Source organism: Oryx dammah, unplaced genomic scaffold (genome assembly GCF_014754425.2).
Source record: "Oryx dammah isolate SB20612 unplaced genomic scaffold, SCBI_Odam_1.1 HiC_scaffold_2, whole genome shotgun sequence".
Classification (NCBI taxonomy): domain Eukaryota; kingdom Metazoa; phylum Chordata; class Mammalia; order Artiodactyla; family Bovidae; genus Oryx; species Oryx dammah.
This window is the reverse complement of record NW_024070186.1, coordinates 62436287-62450526: the sequence shown is the minus strand read 5'-3', so window position 1 is coordinate 62450526 and position 14240 is coordinate 62436287. Positions and strand designations below refer to the sequence as shown.

At 40.0% G+C, this 14240-nt stretch overlaps 1 protein-coding gene across 1 annotated transcript in view; it reads left to right on the top strand.

Moving 5' to 3' along the window:
- SPATA16 (spermatogenesis associated 16) overlaps positions 1 to 14240 on the top strand; it is a 241850-nt gene that overhangs the window by 207991 nt on the left and 19619 nt on the right. Inside the window, 1 exon segment of the mRNA XM_040265364.1 lies at positions 6225 to 6308. Within this exon segment, the coding sequence (XP_040121298.1) occupies positions 6225 to 6308 (84 nt within the window).

The following is a 14240-nucleotide window of genomic DNA, read 5'->3' as shown; positions in this document are numbered from 1 at the left end:
GCTATATTCATCAAGACAGTATGGTACTGGCACAAAAACAGAAATAAATAGACCAATGGAACAACATAGAAAGCTCAGAGATAAAGCCATGCACCTATGCCTACCTTGTTTTGACAAAGGAGGCAAGAATACACAATGGGGCAAAGATGGTCTCTTCAATAAATACTACTGGAAAAATTGGACAGCTACATGTAAAAGAATGAAACTAGAACACTTCCTAACACCCTACACAAAGATAAACTCAAAATGGATTAAAGGTGTAAATGTAAGACCAGAAACTATAAAGCTCCTAGAGAAAAACATAGGCAGAACACTCTATGACATAAGTCACAGCAAGATCCTCTATGACCCACCTGCTAGAGTAATGAAAATAGAAACAAAAATAAACAAGTGGGACCAAATTAAACTTAAAAGCTCTTGTGCAGCAAAGGAAACTATAAACAAGGTGAAAAGACAACCCTCAGAATGGGAGAAAATAAAAGCAAATGAAACAACTGATGAAAGATTAACTTCAAAATATACAACGAGCTCATACAACTCAATATCAGAAAAACAAACAATCCAATCAAAAAAATAAGCTACAGATCTAAACAGACATTTCTCCAAAGAAGACATACACATGGCTAATAAACACATGAAAAGATGCTCAACATCGCTCACTATTAGAGAAATATAAATCAAAACTACAATGAGGAGTCACCTCACATTGGTCAGAAAGGCCATCATCAAAAAATCTACAAACAATAAATACAGGGAAGGGTGTGGAGTAAAGGAAACCCTCTTGCACTGCTGGTGGGAATGCAAATTGATACAGCCACTATGGATAAAAGTGTCGAGATTCCTTAGAAAACTAGGAATAAAACCATCAGTTCAGTTCAGTTCAGTCGCTCAGTCGTGTCCAACTCTTTGCGACCCCATGAATCACAGCACGCCAAGCCTCCCTGTCCATCACCAGCTCCCAGAGTTCACTCAGACTCATGTCCATCGAGTCAGTGATGCCATCGAGCCATCCCATCCTCGATCATCCCCTTCTTGTCCTGCCCCCAATCCCTCCCAGCATCAAAGTCTTTTCCAATGAGTCAACTCTTCGCATGAGGTGGCCAAAGTACTGGAGTTTCAGCTTCAGCATCATTCTTTCCAAAAAATCCCAGGGTTGATCTCCTTCAGAATGGACTGGTTGGATCTCCTTGCAGTCCAAGGGACTCTCAAGAATCTTCTCCAACACCACAGTTCTAAAGCATCAATTCTTCGGCACTCAGCCTTCTTCACAGTCCAACTCTCACATCCATACATGACCACAGGAAAAACCATAGCCTTGACTAGATGGACCTTAGTTGGCAAAGTAATGTCTCTGCTTTTGAATATACTATCTAGGTTTGTCATAATTTTTCTTCCAAGCAGTAAGCGTCTTTTAATTTCATGGCTGCAATCACCATCTGCAGTGATTTTGGAGCCCCCAAAAAATAAAGTCTGACACTGTTTCCACTGTTTCCCCATCTATTTCCCATGGAGTGATGGGACTGGATGCCATGATCTTCGTTTTCTGAATGTTGAGCTTTAAGCCAACGTTTATACTCTCCTCTTTTACTTGCATCAAGGGGCTTTTTAGTTCCTCTTCAATTTCTGCCATAAGGGTGGTGTCATCTGCATATCTGAGGTTATTGATATTTCTCCTGGCAATCTTGATTCCAGCTTGTGCTTCTTCCAGTCCAGCGTTTCTCATGATGTACTCTGCATAGAAGTTAAATAAGCAGGGTGACAATATACAGCCTTGATGTACTCCTTTTCCTATTTGGAACCAGTCTGTTGTTCCATGTCCAGTTCTAACTGTTGCTTCCTGGCCTGCATACAGATTTCTCAAGAGGTAGGTCAGGTGGTCTGGTATTCCCATCTCTTTCAGAATTTTCCAAAGTTAATTGTGATCCACACAGTCAAAGGCTTTGGCATAGTCAATAAAGCAGAAATAGATGTTTTTCTGGAACTCTCTTGCTTTTTCCATGATCCAGCGGATGTTGGCAATTTGATCTCTCTGGTTCCTCTGCCTTTTCTAAAACCAGCTTGAACATCAGAAAGTTCACGGTTCACATATTGCTGAAGCCTGGCTTGGAGAATTTTGAGCATTACTTTACTAGCATGTGAGATGAGTGCAATTGTGTGGTAGTTTGAGCATTCTTATATGTCCCAGCAATCCTACTTCTAGGCATATACCGTTAGGAAATCAAATTGAAAAAGACACGTGTAACCCAATGTTCACTGCCGCTCTATTTCCAAAAGCTAGGACATGGAAGCAATCTAGATGTCTATCATCAGAGGAATGGATAAAGAAGTTGTGGTATATATATAAAATGGAATATTATTCAATCATAAAAAGAAACACATTTGAGTCGGTCCTAATGAGGTGGATGGACCTAGAGCCTATTATGCAGAGTGAAGTAAGTCAGAAAGAGAAAAACAATTATCATGTATGTCAAGGCTGTATCAGGGAAGGCAATGGCACCCCACCCCAGTACTCTTGCCTGGAAAATCCAATGGATGGAGGAGCCTGGTGGGCTGCAGTCCATGGGGTCGGGAAGAGTCGGACACAACTGAGCGACTTCACTTTCACTTTTCACTTTCATGCATTGGAGAAGGAAATGGCAACCCACTCCAGTATTCTTGCCTGGAGAACCGCAGGGATGGGGGAGCCCGGTGGGCTGCCGTCTATGGGGTTGCACAGAGTCAGACATGATTGAAGCAACTTAGCAGCAGCAGCAAGGCTGTATATTGTCACCCTGCTTATTTAACTTCTATGCAGAGTACATCATGAGAAACGCTGGAAGAAGCACAAGCTGGAATCAAGATTGCCAGGAGAAATATCAATAACCTCAAATATGTAGATGACACCACCCTTATGGCAGAAAGTGAAGAGGACTAAAAAGCCTCTTGATGAAAGTGAAAGTGGAGAGTGAAAAAGTTGGCTTAAAGCTCAACATTCAGAAAACGAAGATCATGGCATCGGATCCCATCACTTCATGTCAAATAGATGGGGAAACAGAGGAAACAGTGTCAAACTTTATTTTGGGGGGCTCCAAAATCACTGCAGATAGTGATTGCAGCCATGAAATTAAAAGACACTTACTTCTTGGAAGGAAAGTTATGACCAACCTAGATAGCATATTAAAGAGCAGAGACATTATTTTGCCAACAAAGGTCCGTCTAGTCAAGGCTATGGTTTTTCCAGTAGTCATGTATCAGTGTGAGAGTTGGACTGTGAAGAAAGCTGAGAGCTGAAGAATTGATGCTTTAGAACTGTGGTGTTGGAGAAGATTCTTGAGAGTCCCTTGGACTGCAAGGAGATCCAACCAGTCCATCCTAAAGGAGATCAGTCCTGGGATTTCTTTGGAAGGACTGATGCTAAAGCTGAAACTCCAGTACTTTGGCCACCTCATGCAAAGAGTTGACTCATTGGAAAAGACTCTGATGCTGGGAGGGATTGGGGGCAGGAGGAGAAGGGGACAACAGAGGATGAGATAGCTGGATGGCATCACCGACTCGATGGACATGAGTTTGAGTGAACTCTGGGAGTTGATGATGGACAGGGAGCCTGGCATGCTGCGATTCATGGGGTCACAAAAATCGGACATGACTGAGCAACTGAACTGAACTGAATGTACATATACATATGGAATCTAGAAAGATGGTACTGATGAACCTATCTGCAGAGCAGTAAAGGAGATACAGACTTTGAGAACAGAATTATGGACATGGCTGGGAAAGGAAGAAGGAGTGGGTAGGAGGTATGGAGAGAGGGAGAGAGTAACATGGAAACATACATTACCGTATGTAAAATAGATAGCCAATGGCAATTTGCTACATGACTCAGGGAACTCAAACCAGGACTTGTTAATAACTTAGATGGGCAGGATGGGGAGAGAGGAGGGAGGGATACTCAAGTAGGAGGGGACATGGGTAAGCCTATGGCTGTTTCTACTGGTTTTTGGTAGAAACCATTGCAGTACTATAAAGTAATTATCCCTCAATTAAAAAGAAACAAAATTTCTAAAAAATAGTTGGAGAAATACCTCACAGAAAAAAATCTTCAAGTAGACATGTGTATTATAACCATAATATTAGAAACTATAGCACCTCATTTGGAAAGCAATTACTAATCAGTGTGCTGGCCATTCAGAGAAAGGTAAAATTTATTCCATATAAAGCTGACGTGTTGTTGGGAAGCGGTCTTTACTCTAAGGATCTAATTGAAGGTAGTGAAAACTAATTACAGACCTGACTGAATTCACATAGCAAGGATGAGAACAACCCAAAATTATTACCTGTAATTTTCAGATAACTAAAGGAATCCTCCCTCTTTGAGCTTTGAAAGTTGTAACAAATTAATCAAGAAATGAACTGCCAACATTTATAATGTTCATCTGAATCTGCAAAAGCATATTAAATAAATATTGATATTCAAAGTAACCATTTAAAACTGTTGGAGTAGCCAAATAATAAAATTCTGCATACCAAACATTAAAACTATGAGGGATATAAAGTCTATTAGTCAGGTAATTATTAAGTCAAAACTGGAAATAATACTTTCTAAATCTGTATGGTTTTATACACAGAATGCCTACTAAAAGGCTAAGTGTTTATCCTACCATTCATAAGGCATTCAGGAGTGTAGCAACTGTGGAGCTTTCAGAGTGCATATTATAGCCAATTTTAGATGATTAATGCTCCTCTGAGATAAGAGAAAGCAAAGAAAATGTTAATTTAAGAAGCTGGCACAATGTTGATCCTGTCTTCCTGAAAAGCACACTCAAGATTTAAATGAAAAATACAGGGGAGTTTTCTGCACTTAGGTCTTCTTAACCACACATCTGCAGCTTTCTTTTTTCTGGAAATTCTTATATTTTTAAATATACAAAAAGAGCATGAAACTAGCATTACTGACATCCCTAACTAACATATCTATGCAATACTCCACTACCCAAAGCCTTGAAAAATAAGATTTCATAGGACATTTTCATAATTTATATACCTACTAGGAAAAAAAAAGTAAATGTAAAGGGATGTATATGTGCAAACCAAATATTTTTAAAAAACATGTATCTTTCAAGATTTCATCATCTTAATAGATTTTACTTTCCAAGTTCCAAGCATGGGTTAACCTAGATAATATATCCTTGAAATCCCTTTTGTGATGCTACACAAATAGTGACTACTCAGTAGAAGAGTTCTGAGTGACTCAACTCCCTACCTAAAATATCTAAAGAACAGAAAGATTATCTAAGATTATCATAATGTTTGACACCATGGTGAACTGAACTGGCATTTATTCTTTAGAGAACTTTTTTTTTTCCAGCTTCGAATGTCACATGGCTTGATGTGGCCTCATTACTTTGCAGGCACATATATTGTCTGTGTGCAGCTGTTGCTGTTTAGTTGCTCAGTCATGTCCACTTCTTTGCGACCCCATGAACTATAGCCAGCCAGGCCTCTCTGTCCATGAGATTTCCCAGGCAAGAATACCAGAGTGGGTCACCATTTCCTTATCCAAGGGATCTTCCCAGCACAGAGATTGAACCCATGTCTCCTGCTTGGCAGGCAGATTCTTTACCAATGAGCCATCTGGAAAGCCCCAGCGTGTGTGTAGAATTATTTTAAATGGGAATATGGCAGTTTGGGGCAAAGGGTGGAATTTTAAAACTCGCCTCTGAAATGGAACCTAAAGAGAAATCTTGGTTATTTTGAAATTTTAGAAGAGAATAGTAAAAGAACTTCAATGGGCTAGATCCTTTAAGAGGTAATAAAACAACACAATTCTAGTATGGTCCTCTGGTGAGTTTTTGCATGATACCTAGGATTATGATGCATTAGCCTCAGGAGAAAACATTAAAACGTGTTCATGTACTACATGCCATTTCCCAAGAGAATTAACTCCTGCCTTCATTCTTTACAACCCAAATCTGTTTTCATAAAAACATCAACACCCACTACATTAAAACCTATATGTTTTCTACAAATTTTCAAGAAGACTCTTTCCATTGTTTCAACGTTTTATATCTGCAGTAATACTTGGTAATGACTGAAGCAGCAATGAGGTGGCAGTGTTCACTGTCGGAAAGATGAGTAATAAAATCATCAGCGTACAAATGATTTTTTAATTAGGTTTTAATCTGTGTATTTAGAGAAGTTATTTCTGTGTGAATTCCACACTGATAATTTTTATCTTGGTGCCACAGCTGCAGTCACTAATGGCAGATGCCATGGACACCCTTGAAGGAAGAAGAAACGATAAAGAACGTGTGTGGAATACAATTCAAAAGGTAAAACTTTCAGCTGAAGGAAAAAAAGATATATTATTCTCAAAGAAAATATCCATTGGGGGTCAAATCTGTTTAAAGATAAAAAGAAAAGGAAGCTCCTCAGCTTTTCTTTTCTTTTTTTTTTACTTTACAATACTGTATTGGTTTTGCCATACATTGACATAAATCCGCCACATGGTTTTCTTTTTAAAACAAATGCAGCTCTCTCTGGAAGTATAACCAAGATGAAATGTGGACATTTATTTAATTTGTTCCTTCAGGTCTGCTGCAGTTCTGACTGTGGTCCTGTACTTTTGGGGTCTCTTATCAGGCTCGTTTTCATGTTATATTTTCATTATCAGCTCCTTCACTATATTGGTTATTATATATATTTAAGGCCCCTTCATCAATGTTTCAATTTGCTCCCCAACCCTTATCTCTTCTAATTGGCACTTGAGGAATAATGGCTACATTTCAGAGAACTAGAAGAAAACTAGCACATTGATGTTTGGGGTGAAGAAATGACATACTGGTTGTTAAAAGTCGGAGAACATCTCTTCGTTGGTTACCTGAGTTACACAAAACAAGCCCTGAGATGCACCTGGCCTCAGGTACTCAGGAGACTTGTGTGATACCACAAGACCTTCTGATGGTGTAGGAAAGAGTAGTGTTGGTTTACAGTCCAGATGAAAGTGATAAATTCCGATCAATGTATTCCCCGCGCAGTCTCTTCCAATCATGGTAAGAACCCACAAAGGGAAAACTGATGTCAGGAGAGGTGAGAAGAAAATACTGTTCCATTTAAGAGGTAAAGTCAGCCATGAGGGATTTTGATGCATTTGCAGAAATGTGCCTCTTCTATAATCAATTCAGAGAACCTAGGGTGAACCTAGGGTGAATGTATATAACAGAAATCAACTGAACTCATCTAATATTTGTTGAATATCTACTATGCCTGAAAGATTACTGTGTGTTATGGACCTTTTGCTAAGCAAGACAAACACAGCCCCTACCTATATGGGCCTTACCACCTAGGAAAGAAGCAGCTACTTAAACATCTATAAATATTATATTTTAAAAGTGGATGTTCAGTGATTATGGGAACAAATAGAGGAATATAATCTGGTCTGAGAGGTCAGAAAATCCATCTCTGAGAAAGCGATATTTATAAAACATTCAAAAGATAGTAGTAGCTATCTAGATGAACAGAGAGATTTCTACACAGAGGGAAAAGCTTGTACCAAGAATGCTAAGAAAGCATGGTAAAATTGGCAAAGGAACAAGGAACATGTTTTAAAATGAAGTGCAAAGGCAGGAGAAATCAAATCACAGGTCTTATAAATTATGTTCAGGATTTAGAATGTTTCAGCAAGTATTTATGTAATAAATATTTTTGAGACATTCCTAGTGCTGTAGTGGGATAACAAACTGAGGCTACAGAAATCTGGGGAGGTCAGTTATAATGTGGTAGCATGATCTACTTTGGTGGGCACAGAGATGGAGAGAAGCAGACAGATATAAGAAATATTCAGGAAGCAAATCCACAGGCCTTATTTACTGATTGCATATGGGAATTTAGACGACAGAAAAAGTTGGAACAATGCTCAGACTTTGGGCTTGAGCCACCAGGTGGGGAATAGGGAGAGGTTTGCTGGTGCAAAGGAAGGAAGGAAACACTTCAAAGAAGCAGCTTTGGGCTGAGAACATAAACACTGTCAGAGTCCACAGAAAGCATACCAGGCATTTGAAAAGGAAGTTAATATACAGGGTGGTTAACTGGGTATGAAAATTTAGGTAACTGAAAAGGAAAACAATTTATCACAATGGAACCATTAAAAGAAAAAACTACTATCCCTTAAGGGCTGGAGAATCAAAGGGAAGAGATTGCAATTACTGAAAATCAGAGCTGGGCCCGGCTGGGCCACAACTCAGATCTCCTACTAGGAGGTGCCGTTTAGCTGGTGCCAATGTCCCTGAGCTTGGAGGAGGGGTCGTGAAAGACTTCTGAGGAGGGAGCTCTAACCCACTGTTGCTGATGAGGAGGGAAGGAAAGCAGTTTTAATGGAGGTTGTTTGGCAACTTTTGGAAAAACTAGATTTCACAGCCACTACAGAAAAGAATGTATATTTCTAGAGCAGAGAACCTTTACTGAATAGATGCTCACAGGAACCCCAAGCAGACAGTAAGTCTGCAGTAAATAAACAAGAACAGCAAGTCCCTCCTTTCTCCCTTGATTTTAAGAGTGCCCCGCTATCGCCCCCTGTTGATGGAGACAAAGAGAGGGCAAAACGGAAATGGAGTTTACAGAGTTCCAGCCCCAGCATCAAAGAGTGAAAGTGAAAGTCACTCAGTCGTGTCCTACTTGTGACCCCATGGAAATACAGTCCATGGAATTCTCCAGGCCAGAATACTGGAGTGGGTAGCCTTTCCCTTCTCCAGAGGATCTTCCCAACTCCAGAATCGAACCGGGGTCTCCTTCATTTCAGGTGGATTCTTTACCGGCTGAGCCACCAGGTAAGTCCAAGAATACTGGAGTGGGTAGCCTATCCCTTCTCCAGGGGATCTTCCCAACTCCAGAATCGAACCAGGGTCTCCTGCACTGCAGGTGGATTCTTTACCAACTGAGCAATCAGGGAAGCCCCATTGGGGTTAAGGGACAAAAGGCCAATAACTGGATTTCCCTGGTGGCTCAGACAGTAAAGAATCTGCCTACAGTGTGAGAGACCTGGGTTTGATCCCTGGGTCAGGAAGATACCCTGGAGAATGGAATGACTACCCACTCTAGTATTCCTGCCTGGAGAATTCCATGGACAGAGGAGACTGGTGGGCTACAGTCCATGGGGTCACTGGCACAAAAGTGCACTGAAGTTAAGGTATTGAAACTAGGGCAAGATATCCAAGATGAAATACAGGAGTCTGGAGTTCTGAATAGAGATAGAGATTTCTAAATCATTGGCAAAGTGGTGATAACTGAAATCACTTGAGTGACTGACTGGCATGGCAGAGAAAGAGCAAATAATGAGAAAACAGCTTTGAGGAGCACATTTCAAATTTAGGAGGAAAATTCTACAAAGGAGACTAAGAAGGAATGATAGGGCAAACCAAAGCTAGAAGTAAACCAAACCTAAGGCTCACGGGAGCCAAGCAATATAATTAAATATTTGTGCTTACTGCAGAAAGAATTGTTAGCACAGAGGGTAGCAAACTAGAGCCCACAGGTCCAAAACCAACCATGTACTTATTTTTGTAAATAGAGTTTACTACACATAGCCATGCCATTCATTTAAGTATTATCTATGTCACCTTGGCCAAGTTGAATAGTTGCCATGAAGACCATATAGCTCACAAAGCCTAAAATATTTGCTATCTGAAAAGTGAAGTGAAAGTGTTAGTCACTCAATTTGTGTCCGACTCTTTGCGACCCCATGGACAGTAGCCCGCCAGGCTCCTCTGTCCATGGTATTCTCCAGGCAAGAATACTAGAGTGGGTTGCCATTCCCTTCTTCAGGGGATCTTCCTGACCCAGGGATCAAGCCCAGGTCTCTCACACTGTAGGCAGATTCTTTACTGTCTGAGCCACCAGGGAAATCCAGTTATTGGCCTTTTGTCCCTTAAGCCCAATGGGGCTTCCCTGATCAGGTTCAGGGACTGAACCGGCATCTCCTGCATTGCAGACAGTCTTTTTAGCATCCAAGCCATCAGGGAAGCCCCCTACACACAAAAAAGTTTGCTGTACCCTTGTACCCTGGGTTAAACAAGTATCCCTCCAAGAAATATTTGCATTTGTACAGTAAACATATATATATTTACAAATCCAAGAGATATCAGAATAGTCCAATTATGAAGTTCCAGCCAAAAAGGTGGAAGAGGGACTGACATTTGTCTATACCTGTCTGCACTCTGTAGGAAAAGTTTCACCCAGCCCTAAGCTGGTGATCTGATGTCCACATTCACAGGAGAACTTAGCCAGCAGCTTCACACTTTGTCCTCACTGCAGTTACTCTACTGCTGTGTTAAATATCATCCCAAATATAGTGGTTTAGAACAAAATTCTCTCCCACAGGTCTATGGGTTGACTAGACTCAGCCAGGTGGTTCTTGCTTGCTATCTCTCCTGCAGTTCAATCAGATGACTTCTGCGCCTTGTGCTGGAGTCCCCTGACAGCTAAAATGTTCTGGACTCTGGGATGGCTCCCTCATATGGTGGATACCTGATATTATTCAGCTGAGACATTGACTGGAGTGCCTAAGTATGGCCTCTTCATAGGAATTAGGCTTTAAATAGCACGAGAGCGGGGTTCCAAGAGGAAGTATCTCAAGAAAAAGGAAGTAAAAACCATCAGTCTTCTAAAAGACTAAGTCCAGATCTAGGATAGCAACTGTCGCCACATTCTATCGATCAAAGCAGTCATAGGCCAGCCCTGAATCACAGGATTGGAAAAACAGATTGCAGTTTTTCCAAGTAGAGTGATACGTACATTTGTGGAGAGAATGAGGTGATAGCATCCATCTTAGAGATAAGCTTTAGCAGTGGAGCCGTGGATCGGGGCCCCAGACTGGAAAACATATCTGCAAGCAAGCAGGGGTCAGAAGAATAGTCAAGTTCAAGGCCTCTGAGATTGGAACACCTCAGAACCCCTCCACCCAACCACCGGGTAACTAGAAAGACTCACTGGTGAGCAGCCAATCTTTCCAAATTAAAAGCCATGGTAATAATCCCAGCTTTCTAAATGGAAGCTCCTGAGAGGTCTTTAGGAAGATGTGAATGGGAAGGAAGAGGGTGCCAAATTTTTCCCAAGGGCTTTCAATTTGGTTAATGTGACGCTACAAAGCATGATCGTATCACTTTCAGACGATTCCGGTAGCAAGTAAGTAATTTCCTTTTACTGCTACAGAGTTAATTTGCATGTGCAGAAAAAAAAATAATTAAAAAAAAAGCTAATTGTACAAGCTACACTGTGTTCTGAGCCCACTAGAAGTTGATATCAGCATCACCACCTCTGAGATCTGTTATCTGTAATAGAAACAGCTGTTGTACCTAATGAAAACACTTGAAATTTTCATCTGAAGCAGCAGAATTATAGCAGCACCTCCCAGTTCCATGGAGTTAAAGGGTCTGTCAGAGTCCCTATTACCTAACACAATTTTCAGAGCTCCACTTTGTTATAGGTCTATAAAAAGACTATCAAGATGAAATCTGATTCATGAGTGCTGACCTCCTGTCTATATTTTGTTATCTTTGAGATTTCTCTAAGGACCCAGAAAGAGAAAGAGTGTGACAATTGTGTTTATTTTCCAATTCACCAGAACTAAACACTGTATATTCTTTATAATGTTTTAGGAAAGTGACTCTTGTTTTGGTTTGGCTTTACAGAATATTTCCTTTCCAGTATTTAACTCCAGAAAGATATATATATGTTGGTTGAGCTGTACAAATACAAAAATAAGCAGATTATGTTTTTTTAAAAGGTGAGGTAAATTTTCTCATGTTGGAAAGTCCCTTGCCACAATAGGATTCTTTAAATAAGAGTGTCACGTTTTGCTTAACTTTAGTCTGTAACAAAAATATCTGAGAAAATACACCCTTTGAATAACAGGTCCTGTACCACACTGCTCATTCCTGCAATCAGTGTCTGGGGCAGACACTGTTCCTGACATTGGAGATACAGCCATGAAAAAGCAGTGCCCTCATGATATTTGCATTCTGCTAGAGAAAAGTAGGCAATAAACTTCTAAAGAAATATGGAATACAAGTAACACATGCCAGGAAAGGAAAATGGAGAGTAGCAGATTGATTGCAACTGCAATAGAATAGTCAGAGCAGGATTCACTGAGGTGATGACTGAATGACTATCTGAAAAAAAATGCAAACCATGCAAATATCTGGTGAGAAGCATTCCAAGTAAAGGAAATAGCAAATGTGAGACCCTGAGATTGGAGAGTGCCTACCAGGTACAAGGATCTGCAAGGAGAGCAAGGTGACTGAAGTAGAACGATAAGGGTAATAGGAGATGAAACAAGAGAAGAGAGGATGTCATGCCTTATCAAACAAAAACAAAAACTACTTTATGCTGCTGAATTGAGACTACATTGAAGAGGGCAAGGGCAGAGTCAGGGAGTCTAGTTAGGAGGTAACTGCAGTGATACAGGAGATGAATACTGGTGGCTTGAACCCTGAACTCAGTGGCTATAAGAAGTGGTCAGATTCTGTCCTCTATCCACAAGAAGAACAAAAGCTTATTTACAGGGAGGCTAATACAGTAAAATACGTCCTGAACTAACATTCAGAGACCTGGGTCTGTCACAAATTAGCTCAAATCCATGTCTTTTCTCCAGGACTCAGTTTTCTCATCTGTAAAATAAGGATAATGAACTAAGATTGAAAATACCCTCTCTGCTCTGAAAAATTGCGTCTTTTGAAATTCAGACCATCAAAATGAAAGAAGAATTAATGTTTACTGAGCTCTTAATACAAGCCAACACTCTTATTCACTTTATATACACCAACTCACTAACCTTCACATAGGGTAAAAGGCATAATTTATTGTAAACAGAGAAGTTTAGCAATTTTCCTAAAATCCCACTGTCAGTAAGTGGTGGAATCAGGATTTGATCTGACCTTAGAGCCTAATCTCTTTCTTGAGAGAAGCCCAAGCTTTGTGCAACTGAAAAAGCCCAACCAACCAGCATTATTTTACATATGGCTGAGCATTCAGGTATGAGGCCAAAAAGGGAATTATGGTGACCCCTAATCAAAGTAAAATCTGTCCAGTTTGTCTGTCTTCAGTTCTCAAAATAAAGTTCTTTCAATCTGAGCCAAAGAGGTCACTAAGGAATTTTTGATTTAGTCTCCTTCTGTAATCCACGGGTATAGGCTCCTCCTCCTCTGTTCCTTAGTTCTCCATCTATAACCAGAAACTATACAAAGCCTCAATCTACAAATTCTTGACCATGAATTCAGGTCCCATTTGTGGGACCTTGGACAAATCACAGCCTACTGAGAAATATACAGTGTCTTCAGATACTTAGTAACTTCAGGGTCTGTGATTTTGTGTTACTGTGCATTGAATCCTAAGACCCGTAATGCACTAGACCTGAAGGAAATAGAAAAAGGAATCTGTAGAAAAAGGAGTCTTTTTAAAGAAAAAAGATGCCAACTGTTAAGTTGGAACATTCTTATTTCTTCTCACCAGAGACTCAGTTTAGAGAAACATTTAAGCAACACTGTCTACAATTCAGAAGACAAAGTTATTGGCTCTTCATTTACAAATTCTAAATTTCACACTGCCAAGATCAAAATTTAATCTGGTGTGACATAAAATATTGTCTTATTCTGATATGCCTCTAGATCTGACTTGAGACTAAATAAAGAGAAATAAAACTTTGTTACTTTAAAAGTAATGAGAGATACTTCAGCATATAATCATAATCCTATGAATTTTCATGAGAAAAAATGCTACCTTAAAATTTCAAATAATAAAATATAACACAGTACATCATAATCTTTCATGAATCCAACAAATGGAATTTAGGTGGATATCTTTAAACTTTAAAGCTTAAAGCATCCATGTGAATTTATTATAAAATATTTAGCTTTGGGGGTTCCTTTTTATCTCAAAATCTTAACATAAATCATACTCACTGTCAAACAGAAATGACATTCATTGATTCACTCATTTGCTTTTTAAGATAAAAGGGGGTTAGAATTGTATATCACTTAGCAACTCTGTTCTATGCAAGGCTGCTGACATGGGCAGACCATGCAGGGGAAAGCACAAATTGGTGAGATGGGCTGGGACAGTTAACCAACCAAGAGGGAGAGAAAAGAACAAATCGGAGCATTTTGTTTACTTTCCACATCAGCATTCAAACCTGAGTATTTCCAGCAACTCTGCTGAGAGAGACTGCACGTGCGGCACCATCATCCATTGGCCAGGCATCTGAGCTGACTAAT